Source organism: Oncorhynchus clarkii, chromosome 10 (assembly GCF_045791955.1).
Source record: "Oncorhynchus clarkii lewisi isolate Uvic-CL-2024 chromosome 10, UVic_Ocla_1.0, whole genome shotgun sequence".
Lineage (NCBI taxonomy): Eukaryota > Metazoa > Chordata > Actinopteri > Salmoniformes > Salmonidae > Oncorhynchus > Oncorhynchus clarkii.
In genome coordinates, this window is record NC_092156.1 from 32,939,531 (window position 1) to 32,963,310 (window position 23,780).

Sequence of the window (23,780 nt, forward strand, 5' to 3'; positions counted from 1 at the left end):
ATAGCTGCTCCACAGTAATGGGATACAGTGGGAGGGTCCAGCTCAGCTCACTGTGCATGGAAAATCACTGCACCTCATTGAAATACTTATTTTCCCAACTTCCAGAAATTCATTTCCCACGGTTTATAGACCAGCTGAAGATCTGTCCGTGTGGAAGCTGAGAGAGATACTAGAGTAAAACTGCTGAAAGAGCCTGGTAAGTTAAAGGGGGATGAGATGAGAGTGAGAGTGGGGGAGGGATATTCACTGAACTGTGTTAACTGAAGGAAAATGTCGGACCAGGAATGTGAAAAGTCCCTCCATTTTGGGCTTAGGGTTATAAAATGCCTTTAGAGAATGTAGTGCTGCATTAGAATACAGCTTCATGTCGTTGAGCATGTTGTAGGCCAGTTGAATGGAAAAGATGCATGCGAAAAGTTGCCAGGCTAAAACATACTTCTTCCTCCATCTAACAGTGTTCACGCTTAGTTAATGGATCACATTAACAGTGAAAATGTTGTGAAGATCAATTAAAAGTGATTATCATTTGAGTGGCAATGCTGCTTTGAACTGTGCCTTGTCTGTAGAGTAGGCCTATCTTCTTAGTAACGGCCCCACCCAGCAACAGACTATCTGTGCTCTGATCTAACGCACAGTTTGCCATGGGGCATCTCTCTTTACATGGTGGTAGAGAGTGTCGAGACTCGAGAAAGCATCCGATCGATTACGCAGAGGTAAATGAGCTGTGTAATTTATAAACATACTGTATGTTCAGACAGATATTATTGATGATGATGATGTAAACTTGAATATCCCTCCTCCTATAGACTCTCTCACACTGTGGCAGTGCTGATTGGTCTGTTTTTTAAAATGATAGATATAATGCAAACTGAGAATGTATTGAAATCATCTGTACTTCCAACAAAACTTTGAAAACATCATCCCTATAGCACAGACATGACAGCCTGAGTAAGCTGAAAGATCAAACCTTCTGTTAAGACAGTGAAACATTTGAAACCTCGCACCTGCTTAAAAGGTCACTCATTCCAGGCCTCAGAGGATGCATACAATCTTTTTGTTTAGATTCTGCAGTTAAATCTGACCCTGTTGAGCACTTGTCTGTGTAGTCTTCCTGTAGGGCAACACTCCTTCGAGTAGCAAGAGGAAAAAAAAGTGATTGGTCCACCAGATGAAGCGAGAGCTTGATTGAAACAGCTGCAGTATAAACGTGGCTCTTGAGTCTTGCCTTGAACTTGGCATGGGCAAACCTGCTCTCAGATTCTCCACCAATGAATTACATTACAGACCGCATACTGAAAGCTTAGTATACCACACAGCATGTCTATTCTGCATCATTCAGGATGAATAAAGGACGAGTGGTATTCCACTTGAATCTCAGCAACGGGTTAGAGAAGTGGGTTATCTCCTTAACTCGTGCTATCACTGGCGAGAGTAAGGAGAGAAGTCCAACAAAGGTTTTCTGTTCTCAAAATCCAGGGCAAATTTCATTTAATTTTCCTCTGACACTAAAGATTTGAGACTCTGTTGCTCTGTAATTGCTCTGATGCTCTATCATGTCCCCTCTCAGGTCTTTAATGATCGTTCTGACACTATGTGGGTGACTAACCTGGTAGCCATGGCCCTACTGGCCACCGCAGCCTCCGCTGCTACTGCCACCTTGGCAGACAAGGTCCTAAGTAACCACGCCACCCTGCTGGCCAACAACAGTGCCAGCCTGGCCTTTAGCCTCTACCAGAACATGGTCAAGGATAAGGACCTGGAGAACATCCTCATCTCCCCCGTGGTTGTGGCCTCTTCCCTGGGCCTGGTGGCCCTCGGGGGCAAGGCCTCCACCGCCTCCCAGGTAAAGACCGTGCTGAGTGCCGACAAGGTGAAGGACGAGCAGCTTCACGCCGGCCTGGCCGAGCTCCTAGAGGAGGTCAGCAACTCCAAGACCCGCAACGTCACCTGGAAGATCAGCAACCGCATCTACAGCCCCAGCTCGGTCAACTTCGCAGATGCCTTTGTCAAGAGCAGCAAGAAGCACTACAACTATGACCACACTAAGATCAACTTTAAGGACAAGAAGAGCGCTGTGAAGTCCATCAACGATTGGGCGGCTAAGTCCACCGACGGCAAGCTGCCCGAGGTCACCAAGGACGTGGAGAGGACCGATGGGGCCATGATCATCAACGCCATGTTCTTCAAACGTGAGTATGATCTTACAAAGCAACAGCACTTGGGAGATACTCTTCTCTTTTTTGCCTTGTTTTTTCATCCATTCACATATTTACTAATTTACAGTCAATTGTATTTTACTTTCAATCTGAACAGCCCATTGGGATGAACAGTTCCACCAAAAGATGGTGGACAACCGTGGCTTCCTGGTGTCCCGCTCTCACACTGTTGGTGTACCCATGATGCACCGCACAGGTTAATCAATTACAACATGTCCCTCAACATAATATTAAACAGTATATTTAAACTGAACTGGGGTGTTTTAATTTCAGTTTGAAGGAAGATGTACAGAAAAGCTCTAGAAATGTCTCTGAGTTTGTACTCATACTGGTTGTACCTGCAGGTCTCTATGGTTTCCACGAGGATACAGTGAATAAGCTTTTAATCCTGAGCATACCCCTGGCCCATAAAAAATCCAGCCTGGTGTTCTTCATGCCCTACCACGTGGAGTCCCTGGAGAGGCTGGAGAAGCTGCTGACCTGCAAGCAGCTGGATGACTGGATGGGCAAGCTGAAGGAGACGGCTGTGGCTGTGTCTCTTCCCAAAGTCAGCATGGAAGTCAGCCACAACATCCAGGTACTGGAAAAACCTAGACATGGCACAAGTCATTGGTGAAAACCACATTTATTAAATGTTTATGAGATGCAAGTTTGAATAACATGTTAGTATACACTATACATACAGTACACATCCCCGATGCTCTTAAGTGGCTGAACTCCTTTACAACTCTCTCTCTCTCTCTCTCTCTCTCACACACACACACACACACACACACACACACACACACACACACACACACACACACACACACACACACACACACACACACACACACACACACACACACACACACAGAAACACCTTGGGGAGCTGGGTCTGACAGAGGCTGTGGATAAGACCAAGGCGGACCTGTCCAACATCTCTGGGAAGAAGGACCTGTACCTATCCAACGTCTTCCATGCCTCTGCCATGGAGTGGGACACTGATGGGAACCCCATCAATACCAGCATCTTTGGCACCGATAAACTGAAAAACCCCAAGTTGTTCTACGCTGACCACCCCTTCATTTTCCTTGTGAAGGACACCAAGACCAACTCCATCCTCTTCCTCGGTAGACTGGTCCGACCTAAGGGCGAGAAGATGAGAGATGAATTATAACAACTTTGAGTCTTAGGTGAAGTGTTTTTGTATGCACAGGCATTTGTGTGTGTGTGTGTATGTGTTTGTATTTTCCTATGCAAAAGAGAGGAGGGAGAAAATGAATTGTACATTTTATAACTCAAGAGTACATTCCCATTTCATCATCTATGTACCAACATTCATGCCGGTTTTTCACAATGCATGATTCAGAAATATATTTTTGTGTATTTTGTCCTGTGCTGTAAGAAACAAAGCATTGTGTACTCCAAAAAAACATTAACTTCACCTTAACATGGTATCATCATCAAGCCTGCAATCCAAACTGAATAGAAAGCGATATTCAGTTTGGATTCCAGGCTAGTTAGTAATCACCATCACCACGTGGCATGTTTGAGTATTTTAATTAAGGGCAGATCACAGGATGGATACTTACATTAAGTATGATCTCCCAGACTATCGCCTTAAATATAAAATCAGTGTTACTCTCAGGGTTTCCTCTCCTGTCTGTCTGTCAGTCTGGGATCCCAACTGAATGCATGCTCTATTTCACTATTGTTTCACTTTACTTTGAATTCCAGACTATTTGTTTCTACCAGTTTACTTGAGATTAAGTCAACATCAAATGACTATTGTCGGGGTATTCATACTCTTTATTAAAAATAACTAATTGTGTGATAATCTCATTCAAATGTGCTGAGCAAGTAAACTGTTTCTGTTTTCTTTACAGGTTTTGCTATGATTACCGTGTACCCGTCACCAAATATCACATTTTTAGTTTGTGAAATTCGTGTGGGTTCCAATATCTTTAATGTAAATTTTTTTTTTTTAAATTCACAAGCCTTTTCACAATCTTACTACATGGTGCTAGCCTATTGTTCACTCCCCCAAAGCACATGAATCTATGACCCAGGGGACGCCCCTCTGTTTGGCTTTTTACTGATCCGCACTGAAAGCACTGCTCTGTACTCTTTAGCTAACTAACCTCTGAGTGAAAGAAAGAAAGGTGATATCTGTGGAAGACTTTTGATTAATCAGCCTAGCCCTGTCTCAACACTGTCACGTTTTGCCACAAAAAAATATGCTTTTTTGGAACAATGGAATGGTATGAGATAGTTAGAAGTTTTCTCTTTTTCCAATAAAATGGTAAAACAAAAGAATGTTGTAATGTGACTTGGTTCGAGGGCGAACTTATGGTGACAACTAGGATGGAATGGCAGGAGCTAATAGGAGTTTCCAACTGATTGGCCAAAAGGAATTACAGCTATACGACTTTAGAAAATTCACAAGGTTGTGCTACCAAATGAAATTAATATCTTTCAAATGTTATGCTGAAACACCATCTACTGTATGTATTGTGAGTGGCTTTGCATAACAGTGCATGTCATACTCTCCAGTGCCACATCTCCAAACCGTGACAACCTATGCAGATGTATATAGCAGCTACTATGTCCAGATTATAGCCTTATAATTATTGGTCAGATGGAGTGGGATGCCATAGGCAAAGAAGCCCACAGGATTCCCACCATGGGCCGATTGAGTGTTATGGGACCATTCACATATCCAAGTTAGGTTTGCATCCCAGCAGCATACCACCCTGCATCCCACTGCTGGCTTGCTTCTGAAGCTAAGCAGGGTTGGTCCTGGTCAGTCCCTGGATGGGAGACCAGATGCTGCTGGAAGTGGTGTTGGAGGGCCAGTAGGAAGCACTCTTTGCTCGTCTAAAAAATATCCCAATGCCCCAGGGCAGTGATTGGGGACACTGCCCTGTGTAGGGTGCTGTCTTTCAGATGGGATGTTAAACAGGTTTCCTGACTCTCTGAGGTCATTAAAGATCCCATGGCACTTATTGTAAGAGTAGGGGTGTTAACCCTGGTGTCTTGGCTAAATTCCCAAGCTGTCCTTTATTCCATCATGGTCACCTAATCATCCCCAGCTTACAATTGGCTTATTCATCCCTGTAACTATTCCCCAGGTTGTTGCTGAGAATGTGTTCTCAGGCAACTTACCTTGTGAAATAAAAAATCCTGTGGCTCTCTTTAAGATGATCAGATCAGACAGTTGTTGGGATTCAATGAGTTGCTCCTACACCTGTGTATTCCCTTGAAATATGTTGCTACTGTAGTAATTCATTACTGAGTTATTAAATAGGTATAAGAGCAAGTGTTTTCTAGTTAGTCAAAGGAGTAAACTGAAATCTACAGTAAGTCTAAGTGTTTTATCATTCTAATAGGCTCCTTGCATGCCTATCTGTGGCACTGGGGATCATTTAGGCATCTCTCTCCATCTATTGGCTTACAATGTAGGCAAACAAAATGTAACATCCCATGGGCTCAATGGGCTTACTATTTCTCCCTTAGATCAAGAATAAGTATTGTTTTGCTTACATTTATATATTTTTAAATGCGGATAAAATGTATCCAGCTTGTATTTTTTTCATACAAATTCAAATGATGAAAAATACCTTTGACATCTTCACTTATTAAATAGTTGGTTCTCATATGAAAACATATAACATATAAATAGCTATAATGCAATTACGATCACACATCAATCTCATGATTTTCAGGGCCTGGACTTATTTATAGTTAATTTCTGTGTGTTGTAGAGCGTTGGTCCCACAGGCTGGCTTTTGCATTAATGCACCATGGCACGAGGCCACGAAACTCTGCTCCAAAGTAATATGACAAAAAAAGATCTGAAAAGACAGAGGGTTGAAGCTAGACAGTACGGGTACACTGCTTGAGTCACAGTGGTTACACGGAAGGGACTGGAGAAATGTTATGGAAGGGGGATACCTAGTCAGTTGCACAACTGAATGCATTCAACCGAAATGTGTCTTCTGGATTTAACCCAACCCCTCTGAATCAGAGAGGTGCGGAGAGGGGGCTGCCTTAATCGGCATTCAAGTTATTGGCGCCCAGGGAGAAGTTGTTGCCGTTTAATCAATCATATTCAATCAAATGTATTTATTTATTTTTACATCAGCAGATGGCACAAAGTGCTATACAGAAAAACAGCCTAAAACCCAAAAGAGCAAGCAATGCAGATGTAGAAGCACGGTGGCTAGGAAAAACTCCCAAGAAAGGCAGGAAACTAAGAAGAAAACTAGAGAGGAACCAGGCTCTGAGGGGTGGCCAGTCGTCTTCTGGGTGGAGATTATAAGAGTACATGGCCATTAAGGCCAGATTGTTCTTCAAGATGTTCAAACATTCATAGATGACCAGCATGGTCAAATAATAATTGCAGTGGTTGTAGAGGGTGAAACAGGTCAGTGCCTCAGGAGTAAATGTCCCTTTTCATTTCCGAGCATTCAGAGAGAGTCAAAAACAGCAGGTCCGGCACAAGGTAGCACTTCCGGTGAACAGGTGTGGGTTCCATAGCCGCAGGCAGAAGAGTTGAAACTGGAGCAACTGGATCAGGTGGACTGGGGACAGCCAGGAGTCATCAGGCCAGGTAGTTCTGAGGCATGGTCCTAGGGCCCACAAAGATCTCCTCCACCACACGAGCCCGAGAGGGCGCAAAACAGGACAGGAAGATCACGTCAGTGACTCAACCCACTCAAGGGACCTACCCTTCCTAGGAAAGCATGGAAGACCACTAGTAAGCCAGTGACTCAGTCCCCGTAATAGGGTCAGAGGTAGAGACAGCAAGGGCGGTTCGTATCTCCAGTGCCTTGCCATTGACCTTCGCACCCCTGGGCCAGACTACACTCAATCATACTGAAGAGATGAGTCTTCAGTAAAGACTTAAAAGGTCTCTCACATAGATAGGCAGACCATTCCATAAAAATGTAGCTCTATAGGAGAAAGCCCTGCCTCCAGCTGTTTGCTTAGAAATTCTAGGGACAATAAGGAGACCTGCGTCTTGTATGTGTTGGTATGTATGGTAGGTCCAAATTGGAAAGAAAGGTAAGAGCAAGCCCATGCTTTGTAGGTTATCAGTAAAACATTGAATTCAGGCCTTGCCTTAACAGGAAGCCAGTTTAGGGAGGCTAGCACTGGAGTAATATGATAAAAAATGTTTGGTTCTAGTCAAGATTCTAGCAGCACTAACTGAAGTTTATTTAGTGCTTTATCCGGGTAGGCGGAAAGTAGAGCATTGCAGTAATCAACAAGTGACAAAAGCAAGGATGAGCTTTTCTGCAACATTTTTGGACAAAAAGCTTCAGATTTTTGCAATGTTACGAAGATGGAAAAAAACTGTCCTTGAAATATTCCTGATATGTTCGTCAAAAGAGAGATCAGGGTCCAGAGTAACGCCAAGGTCCTTCACAGTTTTATTTGAGATGACTGTACCACCATCAAGATTAATTGTCAGATGCAACAGCAGATTTCTTTGTTTCTTGGGACCTAGAACTAGCATCTCTATTTAGTCCGAGTTTAAAAGTAAAACATTTGCCGCCATCCACTTCCTTATCTGGAACACAGGCTTCCAGGGTAGGCAATTTTGGGGCTTCACCATGGTTTATCGAAATGTACAGCTGTGTGTCATCCGCATAGCAGTGAAAGTTGACATTGTGTTTCTGGATGACATCACCAAGAGGTAGAATATATAGTGAAAACAATAGTGGTACTAAAACAGAACCTTGAGGAACACTGACACTTACTATTGATTTGTCAGAGGACAAACCATCCACAGATCTAAACCAGGCAAGAATGTGTCCATGTAGACCAATTAGGGTTTCCAATCTCTCCAAAAGAAAGTGAGGATCGATGGTGTAAAAAGCAGCACTAAGGTCTAGGATCACGAGGACAGATGCAGAGCCTTGGTCTGACAACATTAAAAGGTCATTAACCACCTTCACGAGTGCAGTGTTATGATGGGGTCTAAAACTAGACTGAAGCGTTTCGTATACATTATTTGTCTTCAGGAAGGCAGTGAGTTGCTGCGCAAAAACTTTTTAAATACATTTGTAGAGGATATAGGATCAAGGTTTGGCTTTTTCAAAAGAGGCCTTATTACTGCCACTTTTAGTGAGTTTGGTACACATCAGGAGGACAGGGAGCCATTTATTATTTTCAACATACAGTGGGGAGAACAAGTATTTGATACACTGCCGATTTTGCAGGTTTTCTTACTTACAAAGCATGTAGAGGTCTGTAATTTTTTTATCATAGGTACACTTCAACTGTGAGTGACGGAATCTACAACAAAAATCCAGAAAATCGCATTGTGTTATTTTTAAGTAATTCATTTGCATTTTATTGCATGACATAAGTACTTGGTCACCTACCTACCAGTAAGAATTCCAGCTCTCACAGACCTGTTAGATTTTCTTTAAGAAGCCCTCCTGTTCTCCACTCATTACCTGTATAAACTGCACCTGTTTGAACTCGTTACCTGTATAAAAGACACCTGTCCACACACTCAATCAAACAGACTCCAACCTCTCCACAATGGCCAAGACCAGAGAGCTGTGTAAGGACATCAGGGCTAAAATTGTAGACCTGCACAAGGCTGGGATGGGCTACAGGACAATAGGCAAGCAGCTTGGTGAGAAGGCAACAACTGTTGGCGCAATTATTAGAAAATGGAAGAAGTTCAAGATGACGTCAATCACCCTCGGTCTGGGGCTCCATGCAAGATCTCACCTCGTGGGGCATCAATGATCATGAGGAAGGTGAGGGATCAGCCCAGAACTACAAGGCAGGACCTGGACAATGACCTGAAGAGAGCTGGGACCACAGTCTCAAAGAAAACCATTAGTAACACACTACGCCGTCATGGATTAAAATCCTGCAGCGCACGCAAGGTCCCCCTGCTCAAGCCAGCGCATGTCCAGGCCCGTCTGAAGTTTGCCAATGACCATCTGGATGATCCAGAGGAGGAATGGGAGAAGGTCATGTGGTCTGATGAGACAAAAATAGAGCTTTTTGGTCTAAACTCCACTCGCCGTGTTTGGAGGAAGAAGAAGGATGAGTACAACCCCAAGAACACCATCCCAACCGTGAAGCATGGAGGTGGAAACATTCTTTGGGGATGCTTTTCTGCAAAGGGGACAGGACAACTGCACCGTATTGAGGGGAGGATGGTTGGGGCCATGTATCGCGAGATCTTGGCCAACAACCTCCTTCCCTCAGTAAGAGCATTGAAGATGGGTCGTGGCTGGGTCTTCCAGCATGACAACAACCCGAAACACACAACCAGGGCAACTAAGGAGTGGCTCCTTAAGAAGCATCTCAAGGTCCTGGAGTGGCCTAGCCAGTCTCCAGACATGAACCCAATAGAAAATCTTTGGAGGGAGCTGAAAGTCCGTATTGCCCAACGACAGCCCCGAAACCTGAAGGATCTGGAGAAGGTCTGTATGGAGGAATGGGCCAAAATTCCTGCTGCAGTGTGTGCAAACCTGGTCAAGAACTACAGGAAACGTATGATCTCTGTAATTGCAAACAAAGGTTTCTGTACCAAATATTAAGTTCTGCATTTCTGATGTATCAAATACTTATGTCATGCAATAAAATGCAAATTAATTACTTAAAAATCATACAATGTGATTTTCTGGATTTTTGTTTTAGATTCCGTCTCTCACAGTTGAAGTGTACCTATGATAAAAATTACAGACCTCTACATGCTTTGTAAATAGGAAAACCTGCAAAATCGGCAGTGTATCAAATACTTGTTCTCCCCACTGTAGGAGGGCCAAGCACAGGAAGTAGGCCATGACTATTTTCATAAATGAATGTGTCAAGAGATACAGCATTAAAAAACTTCAGTGTCTCCATCAATCCTAGGTCCTGGCAGTTCTGTTCAGACTCTGAGCTTTGGAGAAATATGCAGATTCATAGAGGAGTCTGTAATTTGCTTTCTAATGATAGTGATCTTTTCGTCAAAGAAGTTCATGAATTCATCACTGCTTAAGTGAAAGCCATCCTTTCTTGGGGAATGCCTATTTTTAGTTAGCTTTACTATAGTATCAAAAATAAAATGTGGATTGTTCTTGTTCTCCTCAATTAGGTTGGAAAAATAGGATGATCGAGCAGCATTCGGAAGATTTCCAAGCTAGTCGGAAGATTTCCAGTTTGGTGGAGTGCCCTTTCCGGTACAATTTTCTGGAAGCTTGCTTCAGGTCTTGGGTATTTTCTGTATACCAGGGAACTAATTTCTTGTGAAATGTTTTTTTGTTTTTAGGGGTGCGACTGCATCTAGGGTATTACACAAGGTTAAATTGATCCTCAGTTAGGTGGTTAACATATTTTTGTACTCTGACATCCTTGGGTAGGCAGAGGGAGTCTGGAAGGGCATCTAGGAATCTTTGGGTTGTCCAAGACTTTATAGCACTGCTTTTGATGATCCTTGTTTGGGGTCTGAGAAGATTATTTGTTGCGATTGCAAACATAATAAAATGGTGGTCCGATAGCCCAGGATTATGAGGAAAAACATTTAGATCGACAATATGTATTCCATGGGACAAAACTAGATCCAGCAGACTGTGGCAATGAGTAGGTCCGGAGACATGTTGGATAAAACCCCCTGAGTCGATGATGGCTCCGTTAACTGCCTTGCTCAAGGGCTGAACAGCAGATTTATTTCCACCTTGCCGGCTAAGGAATTCGAACCAGTGACCTTTCGATTACTGACCCAATGCTCACTCGGCTACCTGTCATTTTCGTTTTACTAGCATTTAAGCAGTTGGAGGCCACGGAAGGAGTGTTGTATGAAGCTCGTTTGGAGGTTTGTTAACACAGAAGGGCCAGATGTATACAGAATACTTTGGGTTGCACGATCAAAAAGCCTGTGCGTGTGTGTTCTGTTATACATCTGTGTGATGTGATTAATCCTTTATTCCAGTTCAGAATTAAATTATTTATTGAATTTTAACAGCAACATTCCAACCGAGCCAGATATGTAAGAGTGTTTTTAATGGGGAAAATAAATTCATGGGTATTTCATTGTTATTTGTTTTTGTCTATATTGCATTTTTTTTAAGGCATAATGGCAATGAAATGTACCAATATTTACTTATAGTTGCATATTTTCCTAAGCTTGGGTCCCAGGAAAGCACAGAATTTCTAATTTGGGTCCCAGGCTGAAAAAGTTTAAAATTACTGGCTTACTCCACATCTATCTGTAGAGGCTGTGAAAGGAGGAATGTTGTCAGGACAGTCAAGTTAATGCACTCTGTATACGCACTCATTTTCAAATAAGTCTGTTAATTAATTAAATGAATTTATACCCTTTAAAGTCAAAGATAAGGTTGCGCTTAAAATTAGTGAACAAAGATACTGTGTCCATTTCCTAAATAAAACCAAAATGCAGTTATTGTCTTAGTCATGCTGGCAACAAATCTGTCCCCCCAACATTTAGAACAACACCCTCCTGTTTTATGTTCTCTCTAGCAATTTCACTGCCAAGTGTGGTTTAAGGTTTCCAAGTAGGAATATTCTATTGAAAGAGAAAAGGAAAAAGGCATTTAGACCTATGTGTGTACTACTACAATAGTTTGAGTGTACCAACTTTTTTGATCTAATATGTCACCAAATAATACACAAAATAATGCTAATGCAAAAGTAATGCTAATGCAAAAATACTAGGTGAATTTAGGAACAGCTCATTCATGTTCCAGAGTTCAGATAGGGTTGGTTGGCTTATAGTATATGGAAGATTTCAGTGAATAAGCTGTGCTTTGTACAGCCACACCTGGTGCCCCATGCTGCCCCCTGGGCAGGTATTTCACCATGACGCCACAGAGCTTGCACACACACACACACTGCACAGCTGATCCCTTCCAGGAACAGAGACTGGGACAGGTGTGACCTCTCCGGTTGACATGATGAGACATCTGAGCAGTGTGATGTTCTCTAGAGCACAGGGCCACAAGAATGACACATGTCTAATGTGCTTTGTATTCACACTGCCCTTGCCTTTGAATGAGGACTCAACTCTTTTGCCAGTTCACTGGGTTTTTACAAAGTGCAGGACAAGCCATTCAATTAGAATGCGTTATCGGACAGCTAGATATACCTATGTTAAAATATGAGACACAATACTTGTAATCAGAAGATACTATTAACATTTACATTTGATTGTTAACAGAATACATAGAAATATAATAACTTCAGAATAAATAATGCTGTCATTGAAAATTGTACACCCAAAAGTAGGCTACTGCCCCTTTAAGAGCTAGAATAGATTTTGTACCCTATGTTGTAAATCTCTCCAAATATGTTTTCTTCTCACACTATCAATAAACAGTTTATGAAGCTCTCTTAAGCTATAGATCACATATGGCAAACAAATAATCTGAACTAAAAAACCCATACATTTTGGAATTTCTGTGTATCCTTGACAATCGCTAATCAATATCTAGAAACAGCACGCATTTTTTCAGGGAACCTGCACATCATCAACTTCTCTCTTTTGTAGCACCAATGTGAGGGTTTATGGCAGGGGAAATGGTGTTGCGGTAGTCAAGTGTGGTACGGGAATAATAACAAGCGAACCTGGGGAGCTAAAAAAGGGAACCGACCGTGGAATTCAAGCGAACTGAACTCAGACCACATCTGGAGATTGTCTCAGTTTGTTTTTTTCCTCTTTTGAGGGGTCTGTTCCATTTGGAGTGTTCACACTGCACAAAAAAAGTAAGCAAACTGGACTAAGTTCAAACAATTAACTGAAACGCTTGAAAACAACCTAAGATACATTGACAGCCAATTGTGTGTCGCCCCATGAACCTCCCGGTCGCGGCCGGTTACGACAGAGCCTGGGCGCGAACCCAGTCTCTGATGGCACAGCTGGCGCTGCAGTACAGCGCCCTTAACCACTGCGCCACCCAGGAGGCCAGGGTTTGGTTCTTGCTCATCCTCTACTACGTGGCTGCAGCGACAGACTGCCACCCGGGCTGTCTCTGTGAAGTGGAGAGCTTCAGTCTGTTCGACAGCTTCAGCCTAACCAGGGTGGACCGTAGTGGGGTGGGCCGAGGTCTTGGTCTGGTGGTCCCCATTTCCATCCCTCTGGATTCCTTCCCTGGACCTGTCCTCCAGCGCCATCCACACGTCTCTGGGCCAGGGTACACCACCCTGGTCAGCCTGGACCTCAGCAACAACCTCCTCTCCAGACTCAACAGCAGCACCTTCTTTAGGCTGCGCTACCTGGAGACCATGGACCTGAGCCACAACACCCTGGAGGAGCTGGCCCCGGGCTGCTTCTCTGGCCTGCCCCTGGCTGATGTGGACCTGAGCAGCAACAGGCTCCAAGATCTCAGCTTGTCCAACAACCTGCTGACCACGGTCATGACTAGGGATCCACAGGTGCTGAGCCCTCCTAACATCCAAATCCTCAATCTGGCAAAGAACCTTTTGAGGGCCATGCCCAAGCTGCAGGGCCTTCCACTGAGGATTATGAGCCTATGATTATGGCCCAGATTCACAAAACACTTCTTATGCAAAAAGTTAAGCAACTTCTTCTTAAGAAAAAAAAAAAGTTCATAAGATAGTTTGTAAGTGCAATTCCTCAACAATCTTAAGATTTCATCATTTTCTTTGGAACTTCTCAAATATCTTCTTACAAATCTTCTTTAAATGTTTGTTGCTAGGCAACCGTTTTAGCTAGTTATCTAGCTAGCAATGGCAATCATGCTACCATATTTCTTACTGAGATTACTGTAAATAATCAATACTAAAACTTTCAGATTAAGTTTGTGTGAATTAAACATGTTCAATGGCTTTCATGAGCTTACTAAATAAATAAATAAAGTAACACAATAAAATAACGATGCTACATACAGGGGGTGCCAATGCCGAGTCAATGTGTAGGGGAACTGGTTTGTTGAGGTCATTTGTACATGTAGGTAGGGGTAAAGTGACTATGCATAGATAATAAACAGCGAGTAGCAGCAGTGCAAAAATAAAGGGGGGGCTGGGGTGTCAATGTAAATAGGCCTGATGGCCATTTGATTAATTGTTCAGCAGTTTTATGGCTTAGGGGTAAAAGCTGTTGAGGAGACTTTTGGGCCTAGACTTGGCGCTCTGGTACTGCTTGCCGTGCGGGAGCAGAGAGAACAGTCTATGAATTGGGTGACTGGAGTCTTTGACTATTTTTTGGGCCTTCCTCTGACACCACCTAGTATATAGGTCCTGGATGGCACAAAGCTTGGCTCTAGTGATGTACTGGGCCGTACGCACTACCCTCTGTAGCGCCTTACGGTCAGAGGCAGAGAATGTTGCCATACCAGGTTGGTGATGCAACCGGTCAGGATGCTTTCGATGGTGCAGCTGTATAACTTTTTGAGGATTTGGGGACCCATGCCAAATCTTTTCAGTCTCCTGAGGGGGAAAATGTGTTGTTGTGCTTCATGATTGTCTTAGTGTGTTTGGACCATGATTGTTTGTTGGTGATGTGGACACCAAGGAACTTGAAACTCTCGACCCGCTCCACTACAGCCCCGTCGTTGTTAATGGGGGTGTGTTCGGCCCTCCTTTCCCTGTAGCCCACGTTCATCTCATTTGCCTTGCTCACGTTGAGGGAGAGGTTGTTGTCCTGGCTCCACACTGCCAGGTCTCTTAAGTCCTCCCTATAGGCTGTCCCATCGTTGATGGTGATCAGGCCTACCACTGTTGTGTCATCAAACTTAATGATGGTGTTGGAGTCGTGCTTGGCCACGCAGTCGTGGGTGAACAGGGAGTACAGGAGGGGACTAAGCATGCACCCCTGAGTGTCCCCAGTGTTGAGAACTGAACTAAACTTGCAGAGAGTTATGTCAAGAATGCTGTAGAAGGCTTACCATTCATCAGATGTTGGTTGACTTACTTTTCTCAAGTTCAAGCTGGTCCATCTTAATACCATCTTGTTAACATCATGATGAAGATCTAGAAGGACAAGACAGAAATTATTACCTGCACTTTATGCAGATGTGTTGTACCAAGTTTTCAATCCCTCTCCTATTTTTCAGTGTACCTATAAACTGGTATTTCTGGCTAGTATGTCACAGCTTCCTGAGTCCTCTATTTGTACTGGTCATCTAAACCTTTGTAAGGAACAAAGCAGTATAGGCTATATTTCCCAATAAATGAATAGAATACACTTAAAGGGGCAATCTGCAGTTCAATCAATAACAAATCATCGCCCAGCCACTGTTTTGGTAAAAGGATAAGTGATGGGGCTGGAGAAATGTAACCATTTTCAAATTCATAGACAGAGCTATGGATGCAAGGACTGACCATCGATGATATCAAAATGATAGTTTGAACCATGTTTTAAGACTATATAGTGTTTGTTTACAATTAGGCCTGTATTGTTAACGAACAATAGAGTAAAACATGCCTATATTTTCGGTTCTGATGGAGAACGACAGTTGAACTAAGCTCATGGGGCACTTTAAAGTGTCAAAAATGATTATGGTATATAAATCACCCGTTTAAAAAAAAATGTATTTAATTACATGGTTTAAAGTTAATTACACAGTAATAACAAGAATTAATTAAAAGCACAATCATTGTTGTACCATTTGCCAGGATGAGAACCCGAAAGTGGCTTATACCACTGATACATTTAAGAAAACACTGTTGTGAATATCGGTATGTTTCTGCAGTAACCTGCCCAAGCAAACCTCACCTGTACCAGGTTGGTTGTAAACCAATGATGTGTATAAACCCTGGAGTGCTTATGCTATGTAATGGCCAATGAGAGACTTCATAGCCACCGGCCACCATATTGGTACTCCTCAGTAGGAGCAGTCCGCCATAGGAATGACTACAGTATTTCAATCAAATGTATTTAGGTGTTTTTGTTGTTGTTGTAGTGGGGACAGTAAGGTATTCTTACTATTCCCAAAAAATATATACAGTACCAGTCAAAAGTTTGGACACACCTACTCGTTCAAGGGTTTTTCTTTATTTTTACTATTTTCTACATTGTAGAATAATAGTGAAGGTATCAAAACTATGAAATAACACATATGGAATCATGTAGTAACAAAAAAAGTGTTACACAAATAAAAATATATTTTAGACTCTCCAAATTATAGCCATCCTTTGCCTTGATGATACCTTTGCACACTCATGGCATTCTCTAAACCAGTTTCACCTGGAATGATTTTCCAACAGTCTTGAAGGAGTTCCCACATATGCTGGATGGCTGCTTTTCTTTCACTCTGCGGTCCAACTCATCCCAAACCATCACAATTGGGTTGAGGTCGGATGATTGTGGAGGCCAGGTCATTTGATGCAGCACTCCATAACTCTCCTTCTTGGTCAAATAGCCCTTACACAGTCTGGAGGTGTCTTTTTGGTCATTGTCCCGCTAAAAAAAAAAAATGATAGTCCCGCTAAGCTTAAACCAGATGGGAGGGCATATCACTGCAGAATGCTATGGTAGCCATACTGGTTAAGTATGCCTTGAATTCTAAATAAATCACAGACAGTGTCACCAGCAACGCACCCCCACACCATCACAACCCTCCTCCATGCTTCACGGTGGAAACCACACATGGAGATCATCCGTTCACATGCTCTGCATCTCACAAAGACACGTCGGTTGGAACAAAAAATCTCAAATTTGGACTCATCAGACCAAAGGAAAGATTTCCACCAGTCTAATGTCCAATGCTTGTGTTTCTTGGCCCAAGCAAGTCTCTTCTTATTGGTATCCTTTAGTATTGGTTTCTTTGCAGCAATTCGACCATGAAGGCCTGATTCACGCAGTCTCCTCTGAACACTTGATGTTGAGATGTCTGTCGGTTTTCCTTTCCTGTGACGGTCCTCATGAGAGCCAGTTTCAATATAGCGTTAGGTTTTTGCGACTGCACTTGAATAAACATTCAAAGTTCTTGAAATGTTCCATATTGAGTGACCTCCATGTCTTTAAGTAATGATGGACTGTCATTTCTCTTTGCTTATTTGAGCTGTTCTTGCCATAATATGGACTTGGTATTTTACCAAATAGGGCTATCTACTGTATACCACTCCTATAGACTGAGGCCTATACCCGGAAGTGAGGCTGACCGTGACCCCAAACTTCTCTATGAAGGCTCTCCATACCCGTGATGTGACTTGGGGGACTCAGTCGGAGACTATGTCCTTCGAAAGACCAGAATGTCTGAAGCACTGCTGGAACATTGCTTCAGCGACCTAGAGAGCAGTAGGGAAACCAGAGAGAGGGATCCCTTATCACCGTGGGAACGTAGATGCGCTCAGGAGGACAGGTAGTGGGTGCGGGTTCCCTCTCCAGAGCCTGGCGAATGTCCACATCTACGTCCTAGACCACAGGGGCTAAGACTCTAGGGGATGGGAAAGCAGGTCCTCCCGGCATTCGGGTGACCAGTCCGTGATACTCATCCTTGACCAAGAGATGTTGGGGTTGTGGCGTTGGAACCTTGGGAGGCTGATCTTGTGAGCTGGTGCACTAATGATGAAGACGGGAATGTTTTCCTGATGAATGGACTCCACGGTTAGGGTGAGTGGTGTGGTGACGTGTGTGATGATTCCTGATCCTAGTGGCCAATTATCAAGGCCTTGAAACAGAGAGCAGAGCGGGTAGGAGGTGATGTTCAGAGAGGAGGCAAGGGTCTGATCAATAACGTTCCCCGCCACACTGGAATCCACTGCTTGTAAGTAAGCATTTCACTGTAAGGTGCATGTCACAAATAGCATTTGATTTGATGTAGTAACCAAAAAATTGTTAAACAAATCAAAATGTATTTTATATTTGAGACTTTTCAAAGTAGCCACCCTTTGCCTTGATGACAACTTTGCACACTCTTGGCCAATCAGAGTGGATCCCAAGTTGGGACGTACCGGACAATGCTGAAGCTGGTGCCCCCCTTGACCACAATAGGGACAGAGCCCCAGCTGTTTCCGTCTGCGTCGCTCAGGCGCGGGGAGGCGTCTGACCCCTACCTCCATGGGTTCAGGGTCTGATACAGAGTGGTCACTGAGGGAGGGAGAGAAGCGATGAGGGTACCGATGTTCCCGAAGTAGGTTATCCAGGCGGATGGCCATCACTTTCAAGGAGAGGTTGACGTCTCTACATGCCAGTTCCGTCTGGACCTCCTCGTACAGTCCTCTTCTGAATAGCATATGGAGCCCCGGCTCATTCCATCCGCTGGATGCTGCTATTGTCCGGAAGGTGAGCGTGAACTCGGCAGCGGTCTGGTAATCCTGCCGCAGTTGGAATAGGCGCTCACCCCCCTCTCTGCCCTCCGGTGGATGATCAAAGATACCTCTGAACAGAGCCATGAACTCCTAATACGAAGCCAGTTCCTCCCCTCCTCTCTCCCAGACGGTCATAGAGTCAGCAGAGAAATAACCGTGGCAACTTTGGACCTCTCGTGGTGGGGAGTAGGAATCCACGGCATTTCGATGGGGTTCTGTCATATTTATCCAGGAGGGATAAACGGGCATCGCTGACCTGGGCGGACTGCTGAATGGACTGGTGTGCTGGCTCGCTGGGTCTGCCGGTTGGCAGAGTATCCTCCGCTAGTTGAAGGCAACGCCTCTCGGATATGTTCGAGACGTTGAAGACTGCGAAGAACCTCTTCCATAGCCTTCTCCAGTTGTGCCAGCTGGTCATGGTGTTGACAAAGTAGGTATCCCTGTTCGTCGACTGTCTGGGAGATATCCTGATTTCCTGCTGCTTCCATTTGTCAAGGCAGTATTTTGTAAAGGAGATGCTGGGAGTCAAAAAGTGCAGGGGGTGAGTTTAATAATACAATAAACATAGATCGATACAAAACAAGAGTAGCGTCTGGACATGAAACACATAACTAATACTGCGAGGGAATGAAAGGGATTGACAGATATAGGGGAGGTATTCAGTGAAGTGCTATAGTCCAGGTGAGGTTCATAATGAGGCGCAGGTGCGCATAACGATGGTGCCAGGTGTGCGTAATGATGGTAGTCAGAGCCAGGGATTAGTAAACCTGCGACATTGAGTGCTGGAGAGGGGGAGCGGGAGTAGACGTGACACCTACCTTATGACAACACAACTGATTGGCTCAAATGCATTAAGAAGGAAAGTAATTCCACAAATTAACTTTTAACAAGGCACACCTGTTAAATTAAATGCATTGCAGGTGACTACCTCATGAAGCTGGTTGAGAGAATGCCAAGAGTGTGCAAAGTTGTCATCAAGGCAAAGGGTGGCTACTTTGAAAAGTCTCAAATATAAAATACATTTTGATTTGTTTAACCATTTTTTGGTTAATACATCAAATCAAATGTTATTTGTGACATGCACCTTACAGTGAAATGCTTACTTACAAGCCCTTAACCAACAATGCAGTTTTAAGAAAAATGCCTCCTAAGTAAAAATGAAAGTAGATAAGTAAAAAATAAGAAATAAAATAATTAAAGAGCAGCAATAAAATAACAATAGCGAGGCTATATACAGGGGGTACCGGTATTTGATTCCATGTGTTATTTCATAGTTTATGTCTTCACTATTATTCTACAATGTAGAAAATAGTAAAAATAAAGAAAAACACTGGAAAGGGTAGGTGTGTCCAAACTTTTGACTGGTACTGTATATATTTTACTATAGTGTACCAAAATGGCGGCGCAGTGGCTTCAAAACAGCGCCCCCTGTCAGTCATCTAGGGTTAATACATACAATTGGTTGTAACTGAGGGGATGGAGGGCGCCTTTCGGTCATAATTCGTTAGTACTAAAGATGCTGCACTCCTCCTTAACTCACACACACACAAAAATCATTCCTTCCTCCCTCGCTCTGTAAGTGTATACTTGTCAGACGTCATGATACGTCATCAGAAGTGTCCACTTCATTTGAGGGCTGAGGGGATAGGGTGTGTCTTTTAAGTGTTTGGACTGCAAGCCACACAGAACTGCCCGATCGTTTTTTCCATCATGGCTCCATCCGCAGACAGGCTGGGATACTGGGGGCGGCCAACCTCAACGCTAGATTGGTGTGAGGATAATTATGTCGTCTCTTTCTACATCGCAGAATTCTGTAAGTACAGCTGACACCATGCTTATTGCAAAACTAGTAATAGAAAACAAAAATGAATGCAATAAATACGGATGTGGCTCGGTGCGGAAAGCCGTCTCAGAAATAGCGTAAACATTATGCCTGGTGGTGCCATTCCCGTACGCTCGCGCCAGAAGGCTAGATCATGCCTGTTATTTCTACATTTAAATACAGCTTTGATGTTTTTATACCGGTAAGGTAGAAGTTACCATTAGTGTCGTCACCTCGACCGTGCTTCTTGCCTAGGCGGATGCCAGACCCGCCAATGAGTCACAACTTCACTTGCACCTGCAGCAGCACCGCGCTCTTTCAAGTAGGCCTAACTGTTTACAAGTATGCTACTGTAATAGGCTATCTATACGGCACATTAAAAAGTCGCTTTGCGCATGTGTACAATGAAATGCGCCACAAGATGGCTTCAGCATATAGGCTCTTTCGGCAGGTAGCCGAGTGGGCCAGTAACCGAAAGTTTGCTGGATCGAATCCCAGAGCTAACAGAGCTACCACTTCACCAAATCTTTCCCAAACATGACTTTTCTGGCCCTCTTATTTTCAACTCTTCAGCTTTCGACATTTTCCCTTTTGCCTCTGTGGAGTGACGTAAACTTGTTCTGCCCGCTCCCAAAAACATTTGGCGATAGGCGTGAAGACTATTTGGCCTGCATACAGTTTGACCCTAAACCTTAGGCTTACGCACTAATGCCAGACAGCCTAAAATAATGAAAGAAAAACCTCAATGTAGCCTATAGATATAAATTGCACAAGAAATGTACATTTCTGGATTTTTTAATATACTGTTTTCTCTTTATTCAACCTGCCCGCCGCAACACACGCTCTTCATCCAAACAATTTTGAATGACACTAAACCCGTCAGCCCAACGGATATAACTGGGGGGGACTGCGGGTTATGAGTCATCCCACGCATCACTAATTCACACCCCTAGACTTTTTCCGTATTTTGTTGTTACAGCCTGAATTTAAAATTGATTAAATTAGGTTGTTTTTTCACTGGCCTACACACAATAATCCACAATGTCAAAGTAGAGTTATGTTTTTTGATTTTGTTCTACAAATGCAACAAAAAAAATGAAAAGCTGAAATGTCTTGAATCAAAACAAAAAAAAGTACTGTATTGTTATGGCAAGCTTAAACAAGTTCAGGAGTAAAAATGTGCTTAACAAGTCACATAATACATTGCATGGACACAATAATAGTGTTTAACATGATTGTTGACTGACTACCTCATCTCTGTACCCCACACATACAAGTATCTGTAAGGTCCCTCAGTCGAGCAGTGAATTTCAAACACAGATTCAACCACAATGAACAGGGAGGTTTTCCAATGTCTTTCAAAGTAGGGCACCTATTGGTAGATGTGTGAAAATGAAAAAGCAGACATTGAATATCCCTTTGCGCATGGTGAAGGTTGGAGGGTGTATCAATACACCCAGTCACTACAAAGATACAGGCGTCCTTCCTAACACAGTCCCCAGAGAGGAAGGAAACTGCTCAGGGATTTCCCCATGATGCCAATGGTGACTTTAAAACAGTTAGTGTTTAATGGCTGTGATAGGAAAAAAATGTGGATGGATAAACAACATTGTAGTTACTCCACAATACTAACCTAATTGACAGAGTGTAAAGGACAGAATACAAATATTCCAAAACATGCATCCTGCAAGAAATAACTAAAGTAATACTGCAAAAGATGTGGAAAAGCAATTCACTTTTAGTCCTGAATACAAAGTGCTATGTTTGGGGAAAATACAACACATTATTGAGTACAACTCTCCATATTTTCAAGCAGAGTGGTGGCTGCATCAAGTTATTGGTATGCTTGTAATCGTTAAGGACTGGTGAGTTTTTCAGGATAACAAAGGAATGGAGCTAAGCACAGGCAAAATCCTAGAGGAAAACCTGGTTCAGTCTGCTTTCCACCAGACACTAGGAGAATAATTAACCTTTCAGCACGACAATAACCTAAAACAAGGCCAAAATCTACACTGGAGTTGCTTACCAAGAAGACAGTGACATTTCCTGAGTGGCTATGTTACGGTTTTGACTTTAATCAACTTGAAAATATATGGCAAGACCTGAAAAATGTTTGTCTAGTAATGATCAACAACCAATTTGACAAAGCTTTAAGAGTTTTGAAAAGAACAATGGGTAAATGTTGCGCAATCCAAGTATGGAAAGCAAGACTTAGAGACTTAACCAGAGACTTACAGCTGTAATCACTGCCAATTGTGATTCTAACATGTATTGACTCAAGAGGTTTGAATACTATAAATGTTTAGAACACTGTATTATTAAAGTGACCATGTCACTGATACTCCACACGACCAGTAGAGTTTGAAGCAATGGTTGGTTTGACTCGTAACTTGGGTCCCAAGTTGTAGAATAAAAGGCCTGGAATGTGCAACGTCCAATACATCTAATGTGGAAGACAGACAAAGAGGCAACCACAATTTTTTTTTACCCTCATTGTGTGGCATACATGTGCTATATCTTAATTTTCAGAACCTCAGCAGAGCTGAATAATAGTAGCGCTGCTTGCAGCATCGAGGGAGGTCAGAATACATTCAACAGGAGATTCTCCTCACGTTTGCTTAAAGTTAAACTAATGAAAACGTTAAACAGGAAAGTTCTTGGCATTGTACTGACTACAGCACCTTGGGGAATGGCTAATGCTATTTGACCTGAAGTCAGTCAGCCTAATGTACAACACAACTTACTAATGTAGGGCACCAGCCTAATGTTAAACATAAATATTGTGCAACAGACATCAAATATTCCTTAGTCTTGTACATATATTTGTAAGAATATGATTTCAAGAATCCTTTACTTTTGTATCCAGCAGCTAAGCAAGCAACAAATACAGTACAGCAGTGTAGCAGTGTTAACTGAACAACAAACTGAGTTAGCCCTCAGAGCTCTTGCCTCTTGCATATAAGCCCCAACTTGAAACAACATTCTAATCATTAGCATCGTTAATCATCAACCATCACTTGGTGTTGTGAAATCTTCAAATTAAATATGTTACCTTTATTTAACCAGGCAAGTGAATTTAAGAACCAATTCTTATTTACAATGATGGCAAGAGGCAAAATGCCTCCTATGGGGACGGAGGCTGGGATAGAAAAAAACTATGGAAGACAAAACGGACAACACAGACAGAAGACACTGGCGACAGCACAAATACAACAGCAAACAAACAGTGGATGTGTGTGTGTGCAGGCATGTTTGTTTGTGGTGCGTGTGAAGTAAAACAACATGCTTCGTTACATAAGCAACTAGTGACATCTAGTAACATCTAGTAACAACTACATGTCTTAACAACCTGTTCATCTATTTGTCCTTTGACCTCATCCAGGGACACCAGGTCCTGTAGTTTTAGGTTGGCTTGGAGGAGATTCCAAGACCAGGGGGCTGAGAAATTAAAGGACCATGCTTTTATGCATTTTCCTTTCGAGCCAGAAGACAGCATAGATAAAATGGCAGTTTTC

General features: G+C 43.0%; 2 protein-coding genes, 1 long non-coding RNA gene and 1 pseudogene across 3 annotated transcripts in view; 3 read left to right on the top strand and 1 right to left on the bottom strand.

Annotated features, from left to right (window-relative positions):
* LOC139418284 (serpin peptidase inhibitor, clade H (heat shock protein 47), member 1a) lies at positions 1–4,511 on the top strand. Its single transcript, XM_071167642.1, has 5 exons — positions 1–196; positions 1,568–2,189; positions 2,314–2,412; positions 2,561–2,793; positions 3,073–4,511. Exons 2-5 carry the CDS (start codon positions 1,592–1,594, stop codon positions 3,373–3,375), a joined length of 1,233 nt encoding a protein of 410 aa, XP_071023743.1. The 5' UTR covers positions 1–196; positions 1,568–1,591; the 3' UTR covers positions 3,376–4,511.
* On the bottom strand, positions 3,276–20,609 carry LOC139418287 (uncharacterized). Its single transcript, XR_011635294.1, has 3 exons — positions 20,484–20,609; positions 15,077–15,161; positions 3,276–3,343 (listed from the first exon to the last, which is right to left on the bottom strand). It is a non-coding gene; the product is annotated as an uncharacterized lncRNA (long non-coding RNA).
* On the top strand, positions 13,023–13,706 carry LOC139419765 (tsukushi-like; annotated as a pseudogene).
* The window catches only part of LOC139418285 (alkaline ceramidase 3), a 14,645-nt gene continuing 10,909 nt past the window's right edge, over positions 20,045–23,780 (top strand). The window contains exon 1 of the mRNA XM_071167643.1: positions 20,045–20,256. Coding sequence (XP_071023744.1) covers positions 20,154–20,256 — 103 coding nt within the window. The 5' untranslated portion in view covers positions 20,045–20,153. The remainder of the gene's footprint in view (positions 20,257–23,780) is intronic.

Excerpts from the sequence above, each read along its gene's own strand:
- LOC139418284 (XM_071167642.1), top strand. The coding sequence starts at position 1,592 with ATGTGGGTGACTAACCTGGTAGCCATGGCCCTACTGGCCACCGCAGCC. Across the intron at positions 2,190-2,313 it reads CAACGCCATGTTCTTCAAAC|CCCATTGGGATGAACAGTTC; the intron begins GTGAGTATGATC and ends CAATCTGAACAG. Across the intron at positions 2,794-3,072 it reads AAGTCAGCCACAACATCCAG|AAACACCTTGGGGAGCTGGG; the intron begins GTACTGGAAAAA and ends ACACACACACAG.